The sequence below is a fragment of the Chelmon rostratus genome, chromosome 7 (genome assembly GCF_017976325.1).
Source record: "Chelmon rostratus isolate fCheRos1 chromosome 7, fCheRos1.pri, whole genome shotgun sequence".
Taxonomy (NCBI): domain Eukaryota; kingdom Metazoa; phylum Chordata; class Actinopteri; order Chaetodontiformes; family Chaetodontidae; genus Chelmon; species Chelmon rostratus.
Window position 1 is genome coordinate 1,416,976 of NC_055664.1, and position 22,336 is coordinate 1,439,311.

General features: G+C 39.6%; 1 protein-coding gene across 3 annotated transcripts; it reads right to left on the minus strand.

The window, feature by feature from the left end:
• Positions 1 to 1,959: 1,959 nt before the first annotated feature.
• LOC121609382 (vascular endothelial zinc finger 1-like) lies at positions 1,960 to 21,400 on the minus strand. 3 transcript variants are annotated; one of them, XM_041940991.1, is made up of 7 exons: positions 21,318 to 21,400; positions 15,276 to 16,030; positions 14,265 to 14,334; positions 12,438 to 12,606; positions 10,081 to 10,122; positions 9,335 to 9,400; positions 1,960 to 9,151 (listed from the first exon to the last, which is right to left on the minus strand). In XM_041940991.1, the coding sequence occupies exons 1-7, from the start codon at positions 21,348 to 21,350 to the stop codon at positions 8,784 to 8,786; spliced, it is 1,503 nt and encodes a 500-aa protein (XP_041796925.1). In that variant the 5' UTR covers positions 21,351 to 21,400; the 3' UTR covers positions 1,960 to 8,783. The 3 variants fall into 3 exon arrangements, with proteins under 3 accessions (XP_041796925.1, XP_041796926.1, XP_041796927.1); XM_041940992.1 differs by lacking the exon at positions 9,335 to 9,400; XM_041940993.1 differs by lacking the exons at positions 9,335 to 9,400; positions 10,081 to 10,122.
• Between the last annotated feature and the right edge of the window lie 936 nt (positions 21,401 to 22,336).

Consider the following 22,336-nt stretch of genomic DNA (forward strand, 5'->3'; position numbering starts at 1 on the left):
TCCCCCCGGAAGAGCTGGAGGAAGTGTCTGGGGAGAGGGAAGTCTGGGCTTCCCTGTTTAGACTGCTACTGACTCTAGATAGAGCTACTGTAAGACGATTCAATTAATGATCTTCCCCCCTGTCTTCTATTAATGAGAGATGTGGTTATGTGCATTTTATATTACACATTAAGTAGCTTACAATTAAAGCCTCAGTATGCTTCAAAGGAAGGACAATCCAACTATTACACCCACTTTTCACAGTGATGGGCCAAGTGTGTGAAGGTGTGACAGTAGGCAGGGTTTTGTAAGTCTGGGCTTCCCTGTTTAGACTGCTGCCCCCGCGACCCGGCCCCGGATAAGCGGAAGAGAATGGATGGATGGATGGATGGACCCCAAGAGTCAGCGAGAGCAGGGGTGGAAGATGACTCACAGGTGGATTGCAAGGTTCTTCACTGAGAATGAATCCTCTTTTTGAGCACAAGTATCTTGTGTTTAAATTAACTTGGCTATATTTTTAACTTATTGTCCATTTGTTCTCTGCACTGTGTAAATGCTACTGATCAAATTAAACAAGACATTTCTTTTATGTGTCAATATACTTAATATACTAGTAAAGCTAATTGTGACAAGTGGTGAGGGCTCTCCTGTGGCTTTTTTGAGTCCTTTCTGCATACTTTCACATTTCACAATTCAGTGTTTTCATGATAAAAATTAGGCCAGGGGACATCTGAAAGAACAACAACACACTCATGAACACCTTACATGCACACAGCAGCATGTCAGTGTCTTATTGTATGGAGGCATGATCATTTTAATTTGTTTTAATTGGTTCAGGGGTGTCATACTTTACTAACAACAGAAATGTCTTCGTCTTTGAGGTCATAGTATCCTATTACCCCACTGGAACACTGTGGCCCAGAATTCAGACTCACTGACGGTTCCTTGTCTCCAAAAGCAGAATTGGAGCCTCAGCTATCAAGTTACTCTCCTGTGGATATTCCAGTCGCAGTCTGGGAGGCAGACACCCTCTTTACGTTTAAGTGTAGGCTTAAAACTTTCCCTTTTTTTAAAGCTTAGGTAGGGCCGGCTCAGGCTTGCCTTGGACAGGTCCTTAGTAATGCTGCTATAGGCTTTGACTGCCTGGTGTCTCCCATGATACACTGACCTCCTCTCTTCCCCTCTCCATCTGCATGAATTCATGTGCCTTTAACATATTTCTAAATTGGCTGCTTCCCAAGAGCTTGTGCTTTCTCGTCTCGCAAGTTCCCATGGCTCATAGCTGCGCCTACTGCAGTGCCCATGCCTGACATCCATTTCAATTGTTGTTAGTCATGTTCCTTTTATTATTTACAGTACATATTATTCTATACATATATCATATACTGTCAGATTTTAATATATACATATACTACCATACACATCTCTCTCCCTCTCAACCCAACAAGTTTTTCCTCACCATCATCACCAAGTACTTGTTCGGGAGAACTGTTCGGTATCTGTTCTGTATCTGCTGTATATGGAGTGTCCTGAAACAACTTATGTTGTGATTTGGCACTACATTAATAAAACTGAACTGAACATGTGACTCCAAGACCACGGGCACAAAGGCTCGAAAAGGTCTGGTCTTTCAGCATTCAAGTTCATCTAAAAACCAGTCAATGGGATTGAGGTCAGGACTTCAGTTCATCAGAATTCAGTCCATCAAACTGGGAAAATCATTTCTTTATGGTACTGGCATTGTGCATAGTGGCAGTGTCACAAATCTTACTCAAGTCAGAAACACACTTTTTGTCTAAAATATCATTACATGCTTTCCCTTGCACACATGGACAATACCTTTCACAATATAGTGAATAAAATACTTGTGAACTGCATCAGTAAGCTGATTACTTTTCACTGTACAGCAGCAAATTCATTCATTCAAATGTCAGTCAACCACTGAATGTCAAACAAAGACACGCTTCACAGAGCCGCACATTTTCCAAGTTTAATAAAGAATGAAAAAAACACCGAAATGTTTTTGTTGTCACATACAGACCATGATTTGGCACAAATCCCCCACAATCCACTCCAATATGCAAAGTCACAGAGGCACTTTCGTCATGAGCAGGCCAACTGTGAGCCAGTGAAGACACTGCAGAGCCTGGTCATCAGAAACATCCACACAGACCAGGGACTTCAGAACCATCTCAGCCTCCCAGAAACCTTAACTAAAGCTAGGAAAAGCAACTAAGACCAGAAAGGAGTACATCTCTCCAGAACTAGGAGAGTGTCTCGAGTGCATGGGGGTCAGTCCGGAGATTCGGCTGAGATGGACAGTATTGACTTTCCTCTGTGGGACTCAGCATGGACAGTCCACAATCATGTTTTATTGTTTTCTTTTATTTAGACAAACCCAAATAAAAGGCACATAAAACATTGCGCATATGTTTCCATAATTATTCTCAATGGACATACATTTAAAAAAAATGTAGGAATGTTTTACCTTTCTGCTAATCAGAAAGCCTAGCTTTTGTATATACAAAAATTACCATTGTTAATGTTCTAATACAAAAAGATTTATAAAAGTTTTTTTACTTGCATGTGTTTGTCACAACTAACATGTCCTCTGAACTAAATGGTTTGTACAAAGATATACATTCATTTGCCTTCACATCTGCCAAATTCATCAAACAAACTTCACAAAAAATAAAAAATAAAAATTGTCTTCCAAATCATTATTTGGCCAAATAAAAGATTTGCTTTTCACATTAGGTTGGAGTCAAATTTTAAAAATTAAACCACATGGTTAAATGTCACTGATATATTTGCATGACCTTGAGTCAAGTAAAGACCTCAATTCATGTTTCAAGGTTGTTCCTGAAGTAGAACGTGATAACTTCACAATCATTAGATGTAAATAAAAAAAACTAATCACAACATAGTTTGGCTCTCAGACATGTGGGGCCCTCGGCAATCTGAACTGATGAAGGCTACCTTCACAAAACTATTCCATCACACAGCACATCTAGAGGAGGAAGCATTTACGTGTGGAAAAGTCTTGCAAAGAATTTCAGGCACACTTGTTTACGGCCACTGGAGAAGGACAAATGACACAACAAACTTCCTTTCACCCTAATTTTTTTTAGTGTTTTGTTTTCATAAAAAGTCACTAGCCTTCTAATAACTGTTGTTGAATTCAAACCTACACTGGACAAGCTCAGTCATCCACATGCAACATTGGAAAAGAAATTAAAAAAGAAGATGGGAAATGAATAAATTTCCAAGATCATAATGCCATTCCACATTAGAGCACTTCCTTTGGTGGACATAGTTGGCATGCATACAATGAAATTATTGGGCCAAAACACCTGGGCTGCAAAAATGCAGATGTGGCCAAGTGAACTGTAAAACATTGTTTCATTCCACCTAATAGAAATGCCCCTCTAAGTACCACTCTTCTGTAGTGTGCACAACCTACAGTTTGCTGCGAAGTGCTTTAGAGTTCCTGCACTGAAAAAAGGCCTTTATCTGCAAAAAGGCTTCACATCTACAAACTAATTCACTTGCCCAAGACACACACAGTAAAGGAACTGTGGGACAGTATCCAAGTCTGGTGCAGGAACTATTGAGGCTGAGATCACAAAAGAGACTTGTTAACGTGTTCGTCCCTTTGTCCAGTTACTCTCCAGAGTCATGACTAGCACACGTCTCTAACCTATTCAGAGGAGTTCTAGACCTTGTGCTTTCTGTAAATTTGTTCTCAATGCATGCACGTTGATCGTCTCAACTTTAGCCACATAACAACCCTTACTGGGTGACTCTAGATAGAGCTACTGTAAGATGATTCAATTAATGATCTTCCCCCCTGTCTTCTATTAATGGGAGATGTGGTTATGTGCATTTTATATTACACATTAAATAGCTTACAATTAAAGCCTCAGTATGCTTCAAAGGACAATCCAACTACTACACCCACTTTTCACAGTGATGGGCCAAGTGTGTGAAGGTGTGACAGTAGGCAGGGTTTTGTACTCTTCTTAAATTGTCACACAACTACCTGTTACTTTTCATGGGAACAATGAAGTGCAACACCATGAATGCCTTTTAAGGAGAGTGTCTGAATATGTGGTCAGCTATCCCCATTAATATGATTCGTGACATGGAGGCCACATAGACATGCAAAAGACAGAGTTCTTCAAGAGATTGGGCTGTGGATCAAAGTCAGGAGGCAGCTATGATGGCATGCTTTTCACCATGCCTTCCAGTATGGCCTTTCAGAACATGTAGAAACACTTGTGTCTTTAGACATGGTCAGATGACATGTCATACAGCCTTCTTTGTAAAAATAATTCTTTTACACTCATTGACCAAAAAACAAACAAACCACCTGTTCAGCTCTTGCCCTGACAACTGCCAAATATACAGTGACAGACCTTCAGCGTTTCAATGATGAACCTGACCATGCAAACATCAGCACCCAAGGTTGGAGGTAGACGGTCCATTCTACTGATACACTGCATACATCATCATCTCCTCAAACAGCTGAATAACACAGGCAACTGTGGTGGCCTATTCACCATTTCATCTCAGAGATCCTCTGACCATTTTCCCATTCAAAGTATCTGGTTCTCTGTGGGCTCACATGACGGATGACCTTTATCTGCTAATGTTATGGTCTTCTATGGCATCAAGGTGTCCACCTTCAGAGGCCTATTTATGTCAGCTGAATGCACAATGAACCCCTGTACTTATTTATGAAACACCCAAATAAAACCAATGTGTAGTACAACTGGAATCAGGATCCATTAGACATACTAGGCCTGATCAAGAGCCAGGTTTCTTATTCCAGTCAGTACAACTGGCAAGAAAGCAATACACATGGTGTCCTGATATTTGTCTTAGTAGTACAGCTAACACCACAAGACAGTTGTGGTGCACAAGAAGAGGACAGGTGACTTTTGCAATGGCCCAAATCACCCAAAATCTTTTTATTTTATATAGCAAGTGCCATCACTGATGTTTTAATGAGGAGGTGCATTCTGGCCCTATCATTATTCACGTCTGTGGTTGCCACTTCATTCTCACCCATTCTCAGTAATGACTTCACACAGAAAGCATGTATGAAAATGGAATTATTGAATGCACTCATTTATGCAGTAACATGCATGCAAATATCCACACAGGGAGAGATGTGGGGCTGCAACTTGCTGGGGCAAGGTCACAATTTTACTTGTCACTGGATGTACAAGGCTGCAAACTGTCAACCCTTGTGTTGCTAAGCAGCATGACTAATGCTGCTTCCACCCTCTGACATCTTGCTCTTTTGGGTACACCTGAGCTTTGAACGGAAAAATAAAAATAAAGCCTCCTTTGTGATCACAGCCTCAATTTTCCAGTAAAGATAAACTGTCAGGATTAAAAAAAATAAATAAATAAAAAACAACAACAACACTGAGCTATGCAAGCGAGACCTACAGAGAAAACGTATCTTAAAAAGGGATAAGGCTGGAGTTATTGTCTCTTTCTAATAATTTATAATTAAGACGACCAACCATCAGTTTGTCCTGCTGACAGGTATGATCTGTGTAGTTACAGCCTGATATTGCTGACACTGTACCACAGAACTGTACTGCTTTCCAAATACAAATACAAACAAGAGCCATATCGCTGCACTGGGTGACATGTTCCTTTAATGAGAATAGCATTAGCTGGGTTGATTCTGAAAGAATCTGTGTGGAGCAGATGACAAGCACTGGGAACCAGCTTGTTTCACAATCTGGGGAGAATAAACTACACCGAAGCAGCATGTCAACCAATTCAACTGCATGGCTCCGTCATGTATTTTCAATAGTTTTTGAACAACAATGGTATGGTATTGACAACATGAGCTACATCAAGCCATACTTGTAAGTAGGATAAATTGTTGGCTTTCAGCCTTTTGGGCACCAGCCTCTCCCTAATTAGTCTCTAATTTCTCTGTCCTCTCCTGGATGGACGGCCACATCAGAGGTGATATAGTTCTTGCATTACTAGCCTGTGGTAAGTAGAGAGAGGTTCCCTCTCCCACAGGTAAAAGGCAATGAAATTAGTGTTTCATATTTACAAAGAAATGGTCAGTGTGTAAATTGTTGAACATGGTGTTAAAAGACTTTTCTCAGTAACCTTCCTGAGTTTGACTGACAGTGATGGGATCCAATACCTGTTAAAGTAAACAACCTAACCAACTGAACATACCACAAAAGTTAACTTTGGGACTGCTTTTGAGCGCGTTTTGGCTCTCTTGACCTCTACAGTTAAAAAGCCCTCAGTTATCAAAATTTAAAATCATTTGACCTTTGATAATACTGCCATTTTAAGGGCAAAACCTAAGAGACATGCTTTCAGTACGAGACAGCTCCCGTTTGTTGTACCTTCAACTGCCATGTCCTAATATAAATACATACAAAAATTCCCACACAGCTGTCACAGATAAATTTGTGTGTAGAGCATTCCGCAGTGACAAGTGACTGGTTTCCAGCTGTTTTAAAATACACACAAGTGGGGAGTTGACGGTTGATCTAAACAGCCTCTGAACCATCAGTGAAATCCACGATATCATTCACCCTCCCCGAAATGGAAGCTTTGTTTGTTTGTAATTAAAATTTGAAGTACATAAACTATCAAACACTGATAAGTCCACTAAAAGAACAATAGAAAAAAGAACATGAAACTAAATTTGCCTTAAGAGGAAGCATTTAAGAACTACTCCAGCAATATACTTCCATTTTAAGGAGTTGTTAAACAATGCCTTAGGTATAGTAAGGTATCGCGCTTCCCAAATGTATGAAGTCAGGTGCCTAGTTAAGGAAATCATTTTCAACTGGGCACCTTTAGAAGACCTACACTGTCCTTCAGTGGCTAAAAAGAATTTAATGAATGTTGAAAAGGGGCTCTAAAAGGGTTTGCTTCTCCACAGCATATTGTGTTACTGCCAACACTAATGCAATGAGCCGGCTCACCCTCAACTACCTGTCATAGTAAAATACACTATTCAAGTTTGGAAAAAGGGGTCAGCAAGGGGATAAATACAAACACAAAATGGGTGAACATGTAGCAGCTAATATTGTAGTAACTGCCCAATAATTTTAAACCGCATCAAAGTGGAAGAAAATTCTATTTTGGTTTGAAAATATAATGAAATTTGTTGTTGTGATAACCTTCCAGTACTGCAAGCATTTAACAATAATGTACACATTGTATTGTATGTATTAAACTGATGCATGAAGTTGAATTATTATTGCAATAATATAAGGGGTATTGAGAAAGAGAAAACATTTCAACATAACTGGGTAAACACCAGTAGATGTTGGAGAGCCCACCACCTCCCCACACTGTTCCAGAGTTGGTAACACAATGGAGTAATGAGGGGTGGGCGGCTGAAGGTACTGATTTCATTACTCTAAGTTTGAGAATTAAGTGTCCCATGTCCGAATGATGTTTAAAGGGGTTTTTCCTTATCTTTTAATATATAGCATTCAGGGAGACACACTTAACTTACAAAATCTTTGGCATAAAATGGTATATTTACACAGGCTCTGCAAAAAACATCACCTTTCAAACATACACCCTTATCCGCATCATGGCTTACTTCACATTGGCATGTGAAAGAAATTATCTGAAGTCTTCGGCAGTTTGTGACATCATTCAGATAATTTAAGCAGTCACGAGGTAAGAAATGAGTTTATCCAACTGTGAAAGTTAATTCTTGACATTGGAGATAGTCTGACAAAATGATCTGAATGTTAGGATCACTCGCTAGCTTGTTTTTAGAGCTTTTAACTGCATGTCATGGTCTTGCAGATGGAGATTGGGGTTCAATTGCATGGACACTTAAGATCATCATTGAACACAGTCATTACAGTCCTCTACCCTCCATATGATGACACTATCATATGACAGAGTTGATAGCTATAGAATAAATAGCAAATAACATCAAATTATGATTTTTTTTGTCAGACCAAATTTGTTTTTTTTTTTTTTTTTTAGACTGACTTGGCCTTCGGAAACCCAACTGAGTAGGTAAGAGTTGGTCAGTGTGGCCAACTAGCTGTGAGTAACACCACAGACTAGGGTTATGCAACATGACATTATGTAATTTAAGGTATAAAAATGTTATCAGTCAGAAATTTTGCCATATCTTTTACATTGATCTTCCCTTTTGGTGTATTAGGCCAGTGTGGGCAATGTTGCAAATCCATGTGCAGGACTGCTTTATAGTGATATTTGATTTACAGAATTTTTTGCATCAATGTGATGAAGTACTTTGATTTTACTGGGTTAGCCAAGAACTCCCATCTGGTGTCAATAAAACGTTTCTCTATGAAATTTCTGGAAATTTCCTATATTACATTATCTAAAATATTAAAAAATACACAAACTATGATGGAAGAGTTTATCCATGTTGCCCATCTGTAAAATAGGCCAGTCTTTAGACTAGTTCTCCTGTGAAGGGCATATGGAGGCCAATAATCTACAATGACCCTAGAGTGACTGTAAACCAAGCAATTCATTTTGTATCATGATTAAGGGGATTTGAAACATTTTTTTCTTCTATAAATACAATTAAAATTCACAACTGACAAATTATGCCGTAACAACGACGCCTGCAAATGAGAATCATCAGTTACCATCTTTGTGGTTGTATTATGTTAGTTATCACCTTTTTAAGTTTAATACACTATCAACCCACTTAAAGGAACATTGTACTAAAATTTGACAGGCCTATCCATTATTAGGCAGTTAAAACATTATCGGCTCACACATGGGCTAAAAAAAAAGCTCTACCAAGGAGGGGAGGATGGCAGGACTTGGGATAGAAAAGGCATGCTCTCCATGGGCCTCATGGCAATGTTGAGTGGCCCGGTGATATTCATGGGCATGGGAGTAGTGATAGCCACTGGGTGGGCGATATTCATGTGTGCTGTTGTAGGGATGTTGACGGAGGCCAAGTTCACAGGTCCAGTGATGGTGACAGGGTGCTGCAGGTTGACCGGTGATGTGATGTTGACCGTGCTGGTGGCGATGTTCATCTGAGCAGCGATGGTGACAGGATTGCTGGCATTGCCACCGCGGTTAACAGCTGAGGTGATGGCTGCCGAGTTAGTGACTGGTGTCGTAGTGGCCGAGTTGTTGTGCACATTATTGGCATCTGTCAAAAAACAGACAAGAGTAAATTTAGGGCTGGAAAACCTTGTAGAAATGTACTGCCTCTCCAAAACAGGGAAAGCCAACAGCCCTCTATGCTCCTTGGCTGTTTAGCTGGGTCACTGAAAATGTCAATACATCATTAATACGTTATGTCAACTGTGGTAATATTGTTGAAGAAACCTACCTTTGTGAGAGTTGTCAATTAGGACTTGGAAGGAGTTTTTTAAAATCTCTCCTACCGTCAACTCACCTGAGGGGTAAATTCAAAAAGCAGGATCAATAGACTAACCAGCTAACTGTCTATTTGTTTTAATTCAAAACTTTCATTGTAAACAGTAACACATTATGTATGACATCTTAAGCTCTGTGAGGCTGGATGCACACTACGCTGCAGGACTGCCAATTTGACCATCCCAGATGAGTTCAGGACCAGCACATCACAGAGTCATTAGAAGCTTAACTCACATATGCTGAGAGATGGTCAGCAGGCTGCTTGGTCATTCTGACCTGATCTCAACTGGGATATGCCAATTTTTATTGAACGTTTGCAAATTACAACAGGTAGTTCTGAAGAGTAGGTGGTTGCACAATCCACATTATGAATCTGGTCAAAGTCAAGACAGAAATGACAATTGGGTAATATAAGATGACCTCTGATGAAAGGCCAGGTAGTGTGCATCTACCTTTAGTGTTTTGGTCCAGAGTGCGGTTAGTTTAAATGATCTACTGATCCTGCTTTATGAAATTTAACCTTAGCTTAGCAAAATTCTATATATTTAAAACAGAAGAACCTGAATTACACCAGCCCTCAGAGACAAGAGATGCTTCTGTAGTTGAGCGACAAGGTACATGAAGAAAAACTGGCCACTTATGTTTTGCAGAGGTTATAACTGAGTATTTTGGGGTTTCTGCTACTAACTACTGGATTACCTTTTCGTGGCCCTGAGTGGTTCCACTGCCAGTCACTTATGCCTATTCAGAAATACAGACACATATTGGGTTACAAGAGCACAGGGCAGCAGTGCTATCATTTGGGAGTCAGATTCAACAGTTGGCATGGTCAAGTTGTGTGTATGTGGCATGAGAATGGGGTGTGAAGACATTTTATGATGGGCTTCACAGCTTCTAGTGAGGTAGGGAAACAAAAGCTATGCTTCTTTGCAGCTATCCCTGAAACCAAAATCAAAACAACAAACCAAACACATATCTTCACTTTCAAAGGGCGCCATAGTCACTTCAAAAGGAATGTTATGCCAAATGCAAAACACGAAATAGGGTCACCCATATCAATTTGAGCTGCGGCAAGTGGACGAGCATAGTTCCTTGTTTTAGATATGGAGGGCCAATCAATTGATCACACATATTCTTATTGCCTGAAGAATGACCATAATTGGGCATGAATCAGATCTAGCGCTCCCAGCTCAGACAAAGGACTGATCACAGGAAGCATTACTCAGAATTGAGGTGGCATCAGGCAGAGTTCACACTGTGTTGATAATCTCTCGGTTCTCCTCGGCCGAGCATCAATAAGCCTTCCTGCATTAAGACATCAAAGTCTCCAGGCAGCTTTCCTTGGGGGCACTAGTCGACAACATATAAAATTTAATACATCTCCTCTACTAATGAGTACTCCAGTGATTTAGTATTGCACTTCCATGAAGTTGAGGAATATACAAAGGACAGAATTTAAAAAACAAAATGGTCATAATGGAAGCATTGAAGACTGAGATTTGTAGTCCTTAGTATGGGTCAAACTCAAAAATTGCTGGATCACATCAATCAATGCAACTTGAAAACATCCTTGTTTTTTTTTGTCCTCTCTGCCTGGTAAACACACACCTCTCAGAATCCACACCTCTAGTTTCCAAGCCCATGGTGATTTGACAAAGCTCCTCCAGAGCCACAGAAGACAGTACACACTTGTTTTCACAGGCTCCACTCAAGTAACTACACCCTAGTGTATTAAAATATGAAGTAGAGCGTTATGCTTTAAAAGAGTTTGATTTTACTCTCAGACCTCTGTTAATTGGGACCATATTGTATTTTACCATGGAAAGGTCCGGGAGGAGAATTGTGCATCAGAAATCTAGCAAAGATGAGGTACTCTGTTGTGGATGGTTAAAGACACATTAAGCAATATTTTTGAAATCAACACTATGATCATATAATCATATGACTCCCAGTTATGTGATGGGGTTGCCAACACTGCCAGTCGTAATGAGAATATGCATAAACCATCATGGGGTTCTACACAGCTTTCAGCCTCTTTTAGCTCATTATATTAGACCATCAAAACCAAAAGAATGCAGTTTTTCCAAAAGTAAGGATGGACCGCCAATCCCACCAGTGGAGCAAACACAAGAGGAAATTAACAAGTAGCTAATGAAGAAATGCAAATATTTAGCAAGACAAAGTAAGCCAGATACGGTCAGACTAGACCAGGGATTAAGGTTCATTATTGGGAGTTTTTTTTTTAAATATCATGTGTGATCTAGCAGTCAGAACATTATTTTTTTCCTAAGTACTATTTTACATTTTTGAGTGACATGTCAATTAAATTGTATGTGTTAAATTATTTAAAATGCTCACTAGCTGGGAGTTTGGGCGTCAGTTCAAGGAGAGTTAAATAAGGCTGTGTTCAGTCAGACTTCAGCCCGGTGTGCAAAAGCATTGATTGTAGTCATTATATTAAAAACACTCAATTTTTTGAGGTTTGTGAAATTTTTGTCATTTTATACTTACTGTCATCTTTGATAAGTCTCATCTGCTCAACTGTGAGACAGCCTACCTCAGAACAAATCTATGTCTCATTTTAATACACACATTTAAGTGATTAGTGCCACAAATACTTATGTTAATGATTGAGTAAAAAAGGAATACCACCCAGCAGACAGTGTTAAAACAAGCAGAAATGTGTATCAGTTTCAACAATCTTCCAACAACAAGGTCAAAGTTCTAATAATATTCAATTGGAATTGATCATCATGCCCTTAACAGCTTTTAATGACAAAGACTTCAATTCATCTCTACAGACTGCCAACACAGAAATTCCAAGATGAAAAAAATCAGCCCTGCATTATAATCTGAAATGCAGTAGTGCCACAAAGTTCAGTTAGGGCCCTGAATGGAGGAATTACTGACTTTTGGAGCTGCCATTGAGGCAGTGGTAATGTATAGTTCAGTTCCCTATACATTAAATCACTGCTAAATGAGTGGAGTATTGATTGAAAACCCAGATCAGTATCATGACAAATTATATATCCAATAAGTTCTGACATGTCACCTACCTTTATTGTTACATGGGTTGCTGAAGCTGGCCTGGCCGTGCGTCTTGAGGTGACTTGTGATGTAGGCAGCACTCAGCATTTTGCCACAAATGTTGCAGGTCACTTTGCCTTCATGCCTAATCATGTGGGAGCGCAGACGGTCTTTGGTAGCAAAGGCGGAGGTACAGGCCTGGGACAGAGAATCAGTGAATATTGTTTGATTTTTTCCTCTCTTTCGCTCTCTGAACATCTGAGGAACCTGAACGTGTGACTGGAATTCTTACGATCAGCAAAAAAAAAATCTGGAAGCTCTTTGCTTAAGTTAAAAATCTTTCCATTCTGATACAATGCTGCCAAAAAGTACAGAGAGGTGGGCAACACTTTTCAAGCTCAATTCAATTGATGTTCTGTCACAAATTCTAAAAATTACAGGGCAACTCAGGACTCCACACTAAGTCATGCTTTTTTTGAAACAGTGCTGCTAAAAGTTTATAAATTAAAGCACATGCATGACTAATATGCCCCCCCCCCCCCCACTTTAAAAAACAACCAAAAAAAAAACATTCTACTTCCAAACATCTGATCCATGTCCTCAACAGGGTACAGAAGTGGTTGTTGCGCAACTCGCTTGTTACTGTACCTGTGAGGCCCTATCCACCCCCCTCTACCCCAACAGGGAGTGAGATGGCGCCTGGACATTGGTGAGAGAGGTGACCCATGAAAAATCCAGCATAATGAGGATACAGCCATTTCACACACAAAACGTATGTAACACAGACCTACCAATGTGCATTCAACCCACATTGGACACATCCATGTGAGTCAGCCATCACTCTGAATGTTTGTTAGTCTACAGGTGAGTTCATACACTCAACTGATAAACAGAACTGTAGAGTAACACTGAGTTTAGAAAGTTTTTGTATCATGATTACACTTCTATCCATACTCAACTACTCACCATGTCTTTCTCTCTCCCTCTCCAATGAATACTGTTTAACCTTCAGATTTTACAGCCAGCTCTACTTGCCAGATCTATTTCCAAATCAAGAGTGATAACCAAATCTATTGTACAAATTGCCCAAAAGTGTCACTGTACACAGCAGTAGCAGTTATCTGATGGATGGCTATCTCTCCAGTAACCCCAATGTCTGTTACTTGGATTTAGTGGGACACTTGAAGAACTTCCTCTCAACCACCTCAATGTTTTTGTGTGTGATACAGTCAGCATTACAAGGAATATACAATAATACATATGCTCATAAATAGAGAAACAGCAAAGCAAACACTCTATCCCAACACAAATACTTGTATACTACACATACAGCCTGTATCCCAGTAAACAAAGCGGAAAACACTAGAGTTTCAACACTATTTTAAAACTTTAAACCTCTTTATTAACTGATGGTGTTATGGTGATGCTTTTATATTATACTACTTTATATAAAATGACTCTCTTAAAGCGCTTAAAGCTACTTCACTTTGTGACTTCCTTTAAAATGAAATAGCACATCATTATTTCTGTCTATTTATTACCAAAGCATTAGCAGTCATATAGTTAAGCCTGAAAAAATATGAATGTGCTGTGTTGCATGTTGATTGCAGTGGCGCTCCAAACTTTTGTGCTGGTGCTTTTCAGTAGGGAGCACCGGTGCTACTTGTGGAAAAATTTAGTCTGAAGCCCTGCAACTGTAAGACCTTTATCAATGGTTGTCCGGGTGGCAGCTTCAGGGTGGCAGCTAATATTGTCTGATCTAGCCTTAGAGTTCTCAATGATGCTGATCATCATGTATCAGTAATGTCTCCTTTCTGCATTTTGCTTTCATGTTTGTGCTGAGTCATGACTCTTACCGTTACTTGGCACTTAAAGGGCCTCTCTGAGGAATGGACATGCTTGACATGACAGCTTAGGTGATCAGGTCTGCAGGGTGAGATGAAGACAAGAAAGAAAATGTAAATCCTTCCGCTTTGGCTGTAGCATCATTTCATGCACATAACACATTAGAACAGTGTAAAAATGTAAAATTTAAATCAAGACACACAACTCAATCATGATGTTGACACCATCATATTTGGTTGACAGCTATGCCACATGCATTTTATCCTATCTTTCTCCACTCAGACTAGAGATGCTCAGACCAGTGTATGTGTCTGAGGTAAAACACTAAATACTTGAATCCTTTATTTTGCACAATGCTTGTTAACATGGCTCTTGTGTTCCACATATAAATAACTTACAACAATAAGGCTTTTTATTTGTTGTTTATAGCCAACTTAATCTACATCAAAATTCATCACAGAAAAACACAAAGTCACAATTTTCTTTGCAATTTTACAGTTCATTGTGTCATGTCAGACAAGAAAAATTACAAGACAAAACTGTAAACTAATTGCTTAGTACATGAGGTACACTATAAATCCTATACAAATAACACAACACAGCACCACCATTTAAAATGAAAACACTTGTGGCAGCAGATCATATCAGTGATGCTAATCGACATGAACTCTGCAACTTGTTAAGAGGACAAAATTAAAATACTGTTGTCTGGATAAAGTGTTCTCTGCATGCCAGTGTCTGTACAGAGCCAAAGATCTATTGTGAGGGAGGAACCTCCACTCTATAGCAACGCTATGCAAATGAGTGAACAGTGATCAGTCTTTTTTTCTAGCAGAGTGCATCATGTCAATGTCAGGAGTCGCATTCTTCAGTTAAAATTATATTAGTCTTATCAATAATTTAAGATTAATAGCTTAATTTAAGCAAATTTGCTTTGAGTAATAGATCAGATCTTCAGTATTTTGAGCAAAGAGCTCATGAAAAATAAGGTCAGTAGAAAAAAAAAAAAGATGTCTACAAACCTGGAGAAGCCCTTCCCACAGACAGAGCAGATGTAAGGCTTGTGAACTCCACCATCATGGGAGCGGACATGGTATGTCATGCGATCCTTCCTCTTGAACCTCTGCTGGCAGATGGGACACTCAAACGGTTTCTCATCAGAGTGCGACAGCTTGTGGCGATTGAGGTGGTACACATCTCTGAAGGCCTTACCACACATGTCGCAGCCGTGATTCTTTTTCACCGGTTTGGGGGGCTTCTTAGGAATGCTCTGCTGCTGATGGTGTTGCATTGGGCTCATGATGCTAGTGCCTGTTGATGTTGATGTGGTGGCTGTAGTCAGGATACCAGCTACAGTAGTAATGTATGAAGGGTTTCCGCTATTCTCACGTGGTACAGTGGATATTAGTGGCACCATGGTGGGGGCGGTTTGTGTCTTCTTAGGCCGCGAAACCATCTTAATGCCAGTGTGGCAAGATTCATGCCGCCGAAGATGGTAGCTGTCTCGGAAAGCCTTGTTACAGTAGCCACAGATGAAGGGCGTCTTTGATTTAGGTTCCTTTTTGACCACGGCTACTGGAGGCCCTCCACCACCACCCCCACCAGTCCCACTAGCCACATTGTCTTTCAGAAGTTCAGCAGCACTGACAGGGGGTTTCTGATCCAGAGGAATGGGCAGCACTGGTTTCTGATCAGGTGGCTCTGTTCCAGAACTGAGCAAAGGCAAGAGGCTATTCCCGGCTACTTGGTGCTGGTGATGTAGAGCCTCATTGGCCTGCTGGAATGAGAAAGACAGAGCCATGTAAAATGATGTTCATACACATCCTTAAAACACCAAAAAGAAGTTTTTCAATGCAAAATAAAAAAAATCAGGACAGCAGACATGCTACATTTTAGATATCCTGGTTTCCACACACTCCACAGACATATACAAAACACTCCAGAACAAGTTACAAAATAAGTGAAATGAAAGACATGATGCAGACTTTATCTCTGTTGTTGGCTGCAAGATCGAACACATAAGTCTTCATCTACTCCCACCATTAAAGGAAGTGAAGGCCCAGTGGATTAACTTGATGGGAACATCCCCACAGCAACTGGGAAACCCTTAGGCTATATGTGTGTGCTAATTATTTTACTTAGGCAGCTTTCAGGGCCAATATAAGGGAGGCTTTGCTTCAAAACTAAAGCTTGATGATGGATCAATACCACCTTTATAATTAGAACCTGTAAGTTTTACCATTTTTATGTTGCTTTTGTTAATTATGTTGCTGGTTAGCATCTTGAATTTTGTGTTAGCTAATGTGGTTGGCAGCATCTATTGCAGACCCACAGGCTAGATGAATGTTGGCATATGTAATGTTGAGGGACAGCCAAGAGAATTTGTGTGAGTGTTAAGCATCATTTGAAGCCTATTAAATACCCAGTGCAGTAGCTGGGATGTGTTTTTTCACGTAGCTTTTTGTGTAGTCTCACACAGCCTAGTAGTCTCAGCTGGTTTTGCTGTTACAGGAAAGCCCCCTCTACTGCATGCCACATTGGTTTGTGTCTGTTGCTGCCATATTTAAATGTACTTGATAGACTGTTGTACTTAAATAACATACTTTGGGTTTTCAGCTAAATAAATGTTGTTGAGATGCCTAATCCTACCCCTTGTCTAACCATGAGAATGAATCACCTTACATTGACCATTCGTGTTACATCAAATTAACTGTTACTTAACTGTTTCTGTTTCAAATTTTACTCATCCATCACAATCAGACATTCTTTGGCAAGTGTTGCCTAAATCTTAAAACACAGATTGCAGAAAATTTTTAATTTTATAGGGCCCCATGTGCCCCATGTGAAAATGCAAATAAAGGGCAGGAACATACTAATACATCCAAATTGGCAAAGGAAATGGATGAAGTATGTAAGGTGTTTTCTGAGAAGAAAGTAAATACCTCAACACACTTCTCAGATAATTCCACATGGAAACATGTACTAACTTTTCCAAAGGGGTGCATGTTAAACTGGACTGCATTAAAAGTAAAAGGTGTCTAATATGTCTTCATGTACGTGGAAAAAAGAGCATTCAGACATGACAATTACGAGAGGTCAATTCATGTATTGGATTGCATTATAATTGTACAGATGCACCTAATAAACAAGTAACTCAACACAACTAAATACAAACATTTTAAAACATATATTACCAGTTTTTATACACTTAACTAAAGTATATTCTGACCCCTTCTTCATTTCAACAATTTGGAAATTAATACTTGTACTTGATGTCTTAAGTCTTCTGCAATTCCAAACTACAATTATACTAGTTTGGGGAAGGACAGTGGCGCAGGAGCTCTGCAGAGGGATTTATGAAATTACAAAATCATGCATCTCAAAGTCTGGAAACCCAAATTAAAAATTGCATAGACCATATAGAATTGAAAAATGTGCCCCTCAAATAACTAAAGCAATGATAGGCACAGAAAATGTAACTCAACGGCAGTTTATTTAAAAAAAAAAAAAAAAAAAAAAAAAACTGTGTACGGAGGACATCTTAAGTCTGCAGCTGCTAGCAGGCATTGTCCAATTTGTCATGGCAGATCCCCAATGGGATAGGACGAACAGACGCTGGGGGCTTGTATGAATATTTTGGCCAGGGAGAAAGCAGAGATTGTAACCAGCAACTTTATAACAGGTCAGCCCAGAGATATGGTGATTGATAGCCTTGTTCTTTATTGTAATCACCATGAGCATGGTTAAAGACCTAACCCATGGCTTTTCAGGTTCAGCCAAGCATTCCAACCAAGTCAGCTGGGAGTCTGAGGGGGCCAGGATGGATGACACAAATGCAAGCACTGATGCACTCGGGGGGGGGGGGGGGGGGGGGCTCTTCAGCTGCTGGCCCTACTTAGTGAAGGTGGCCAAGCTATGTGTTTTAGCTTTTTGGAGGGGGAAGCTGGGGGCCGTCACAGGTTGTCTACTTGCTTTTATATCCGCCACACTATAGCAGCACTCAGACTAGAATCATTACTGCAATTAGCATTTCTCCTAGCATATGTGTATGCAAGTCAAAGACAGCCAAATGCTCTCTTTCTCAGCAAGAACAAGGAGAGCAGCATGCTGTTCTATCACGCTGCTCTGATGACTTTGATAGAAATCTGTTGTGAAGGGTGAGGTCCCTTCCAAAATAAAAAGTACTGAGAAAGAGTTCGGAGCATGGAAATTAACAAGAAATAGTACAAATAAAACTAATCCAGTCATTGTTTTGTCACTGTAGGGCAGGGTATGGATTCACTATAACACACCATGGTTTCATCTGATAGAATTTCCACAAATCTGTCTCTGATTGATGCCATAATATACGGATTACTTGTTTTTAATTAATTTTTTTCTGCTGCATTGAGAAATACTCCTTAGCTAATAATTGTGCTGCCAAAGATGTTTGTTACAACAACTCTTCAAAAATACCTTGTTAATTACAATATTGCACAATATGGACAACAAATAGTGAATAATTTGGACAGTTCCAACAGCTCCATGGTCTGACAGCAACTTCAACCCTTTCAACCCCCAGCACAACAGTGACAACAGAGAATAAAAAACAAATTAAGTTCATTAGAATGCTGCATCATTGAAGCCAGTGGACCCTAATTAATAAGCCCCCTTAATAGTCTCCATGTCCCCAACACACCAATTCTAAGTATTGTGGCCATGTCTGCCATTAAACCACATAAAATCATATATAGGCTACAAATTTAAGTGGCATATAGTAACCATTAACTGCTGCACCTCTTTAACAGCAGAGCCAAGTAGTAGGCTACACAGACAGTGAGCCTTGCTATGCAAATATGACAAATACCATGGTAACTGAAGCATCGTGAAATCAACCACTGTGAGTGTTTGTAACATAGCATTTCAAATAGCTTTATAAAAAAAACAAAAAACAAAAAAAGGATTAAGAAACACATTCTGCAAAGTGGGCCACAGCACTAAGGGGCATCAAATTTTGGTATTTGAATACAGCAAATTAAATTCCTGCCAAACTTAAAAAAAAAAAAATAATAATAATAATCAAAGAATCATTTTCAGCCTCCCCTTACAGCATCTCCTGATCAACAGCAACTCTAATCCGACACACTACAAATGATCAGGCTTACAAAAAGTACTTAATTCATCACTTGGTAACCAACAAGTTCCTGAGGGTTCCGCTGTATGAAACCTCCAGTCACACAGTTTTACATTCTGCTGCAATGCCAGTAAAGCCACCAGCGATGTTTAGCCATTTTAATTAATATAGTGAATCCTGGAACAATTATGAATCCCTGGTTTTACTCTCTGTACAGAGTACATTCTGGTGCAGTGTTGTGTTTGTCTCTGCAGCTATGAAAGTTTGAAAAATCTGCAGGAACTGGATTTCACAGCTTTGACTGCTACCCTCTCCCGAGTCAACACTGACAAGGCTCATGGGGACTGTAGCATTCAGTGTCCTACGAACCATCAAACTGATGGATTTATCAGGAACATTACTGAAAAAGTAATGTAAAATAACCCTATTGATAAAGAAAACCCACATTCCTGTGTAAATATTCCCATTGCCAAAACAAAATAAAAAGACTTTTATAACTGTCATTAATAGGATTTAATTCCTCAAAAGGCAACTTTCAGAGAGCAGGAGAAACTACTCTTACTATTAAGATGTATATGTCTACCAGGTAACTGCAACCTAATTGTTATGTACTGTAATTGTATTATATTCTGTAGTAGCACAACTGTGTTGAATTTTGTCAGTACTTGCCAAAAAACAGATTTAATAAGTTACACTGGCTTGTCAATCAGCACAAACAGTTTGTACTGACTGCAGTCACACAAACAGCTCCTGTCAGGAGCAGATTTCAACTAAAAGTCCATTAAAACAGTTAAAGCAAATAAAGACTGCACTACCTTACTGACCAATTTATGTACTGTATGAAGTCTTTTAATCAACTCTGCATACAGTTTACTAAATTACCTACTCAGCACCCATTTATTTTCACGAAGCCACCGCTCGTGAAATAATTCTCTCAGCATTATTTGCACAGCCACGGAGATGCAGGGCCACAAACGTAACATTTAACCTTACGTTGGACACTTGGTGTATAGGACGTGTGTCAAAATGAGTTCCTTCGCACAATCTGGGAACGTTCTTAAAACAAGTTGAGCATACTACATTATGTTTTGTTTTGTTGCTTTATCAAAAGGCCACGTTACACGTTATACACACTACACAAGACTACATACGTGCTGGCTGACGTATATAAATTTAGGTGTCGGGTCTATAGTGACTGAGAGTTTACATAATTTATTATCATATTTGCGATCCGTGGCTCCGGATTTGTGGTTGAAACGGAATGGTTTGAGTCTTGAGTGTGGTTTAATAGCTGCTCTCCGCGTGTTATGTAGCTTTCAATTTACAGTGTTAGCGTCAGCTAACTTCTTCGCAACGGACAGATGTCTTGTGTGCCTTATCGTAAAGCACTTCAGTTGCCTTTGCCTAGAGTTTAGAACGAAATAAAAGCTCCCAATAAATTACTGTTATCTGTAACGTTATTGTAGCGATGAATGCTACGGCGCTGACAACCCTGGTTAGCTAAACCGTTACCCAATTAGCTTAGCTCGCCTACATGCAACAGCAATAGCTCGAACTGCTAGCTAATTTGTTAGCGCGCGCGCATCAACAGCAATGGCAATAGAAATTAGCTTCACGGTATTTGTGTGCAGACTGAGACAAACCCCACACTACGATATGATACAGAGGTCAGACAATTTAGCCAACACCAAGAGACGGCCTTGGACACTCTCCGAGCTCTGTAGACCAGACACAGCCGGAGGTCTCGGGTTCGATAAAGCTGTTTAGCAGTTTGCTACAGCAAACCACACAGTCGAGCTGGCTAGCAGGCTAACGCTAACACCTTTGTTTTGCTTAGCTAACTCTAATTAATTCCAGAAAGTGATATAAAAAACATTTGCCTAACACCATTTACCCTACTTCGTAATCGTGTATGTACTTTCTCAGACTACTATTGCACAGTTCCACTTACTTGAAATAAAAACGTACTCCAGCTCGGTTCCATTGCAACACTTGGCAACACAGGCTAAAATCTGCAGGAAACCTACAAGGAATCTACAACAAAGCAGCTAAACATGGCAGCTACAACTTCCTGTAACCCTCAGGGCTGAACCAAGCCCAGTGGACTTTTTAGGACGTCGGGAGTTTACAAGAAATCCAATTTCAGATATTTCCAGTTCCGTTACAACCCTCTTCAATGGGACACTGCTGTCAGACAAAAATATAATGTTTAACTATAAAAACGCAGTACTCTGTCGATGCAGATTAATGAGTGACGTAAGCATGTTTCATAAAAAGAATTAGACAAGATAGTCTGATAGATAATGTACATAACTGTCGTACTCAAGTGATCACTCCTGGTCAAGAAATAGTTACATGATGAAACATACTTTATATTTACTGGATGAAAGGTTTTGAAAGAAATAACTTCAGGCACTCGCAAAATGAAACAATGGTAAGGCCTTAAATATTATAGGTATATTACAAAAGTAAATCTAGATTTCATGTTCATATATGAAAAATTATGAACTTCATTTTAAATCATTTTTGAGAAAACAGTTTCGCACTTGAGGTCAGTTTTACTTTACTTTCTAGTATTTGTATGATACTTTTTATACGAACAAATGTAGTGCCTCAGAAAATAAAATATTGTGTGTTTGTTTTGTGTGTAAGTGGTAAAAAATGCATGACATTTGTACATTCCTTCACATTATGTCACCTTGTGAATTTAATAAAAAGTATGTAAGTTGTCATGAAAACCATCATGCTCATTTGACAGAGATCATAAAATACAGCAGTGGGCAATCACAAAAAATGGACAGATGATGAAGCTGTGCCTCATACTTAACTGATGTCATTTTAAAATGATGGAGAATGAAGCAAGGATGTCTCTTTTTGTTAAATGCCTGTTACCTCACCTCCTCCGCTTGCATCTCAGGTGGGTGGGACCAAGATGCCAGGAGAAGAGGCAAGGAAAGGAACTGAGGATGT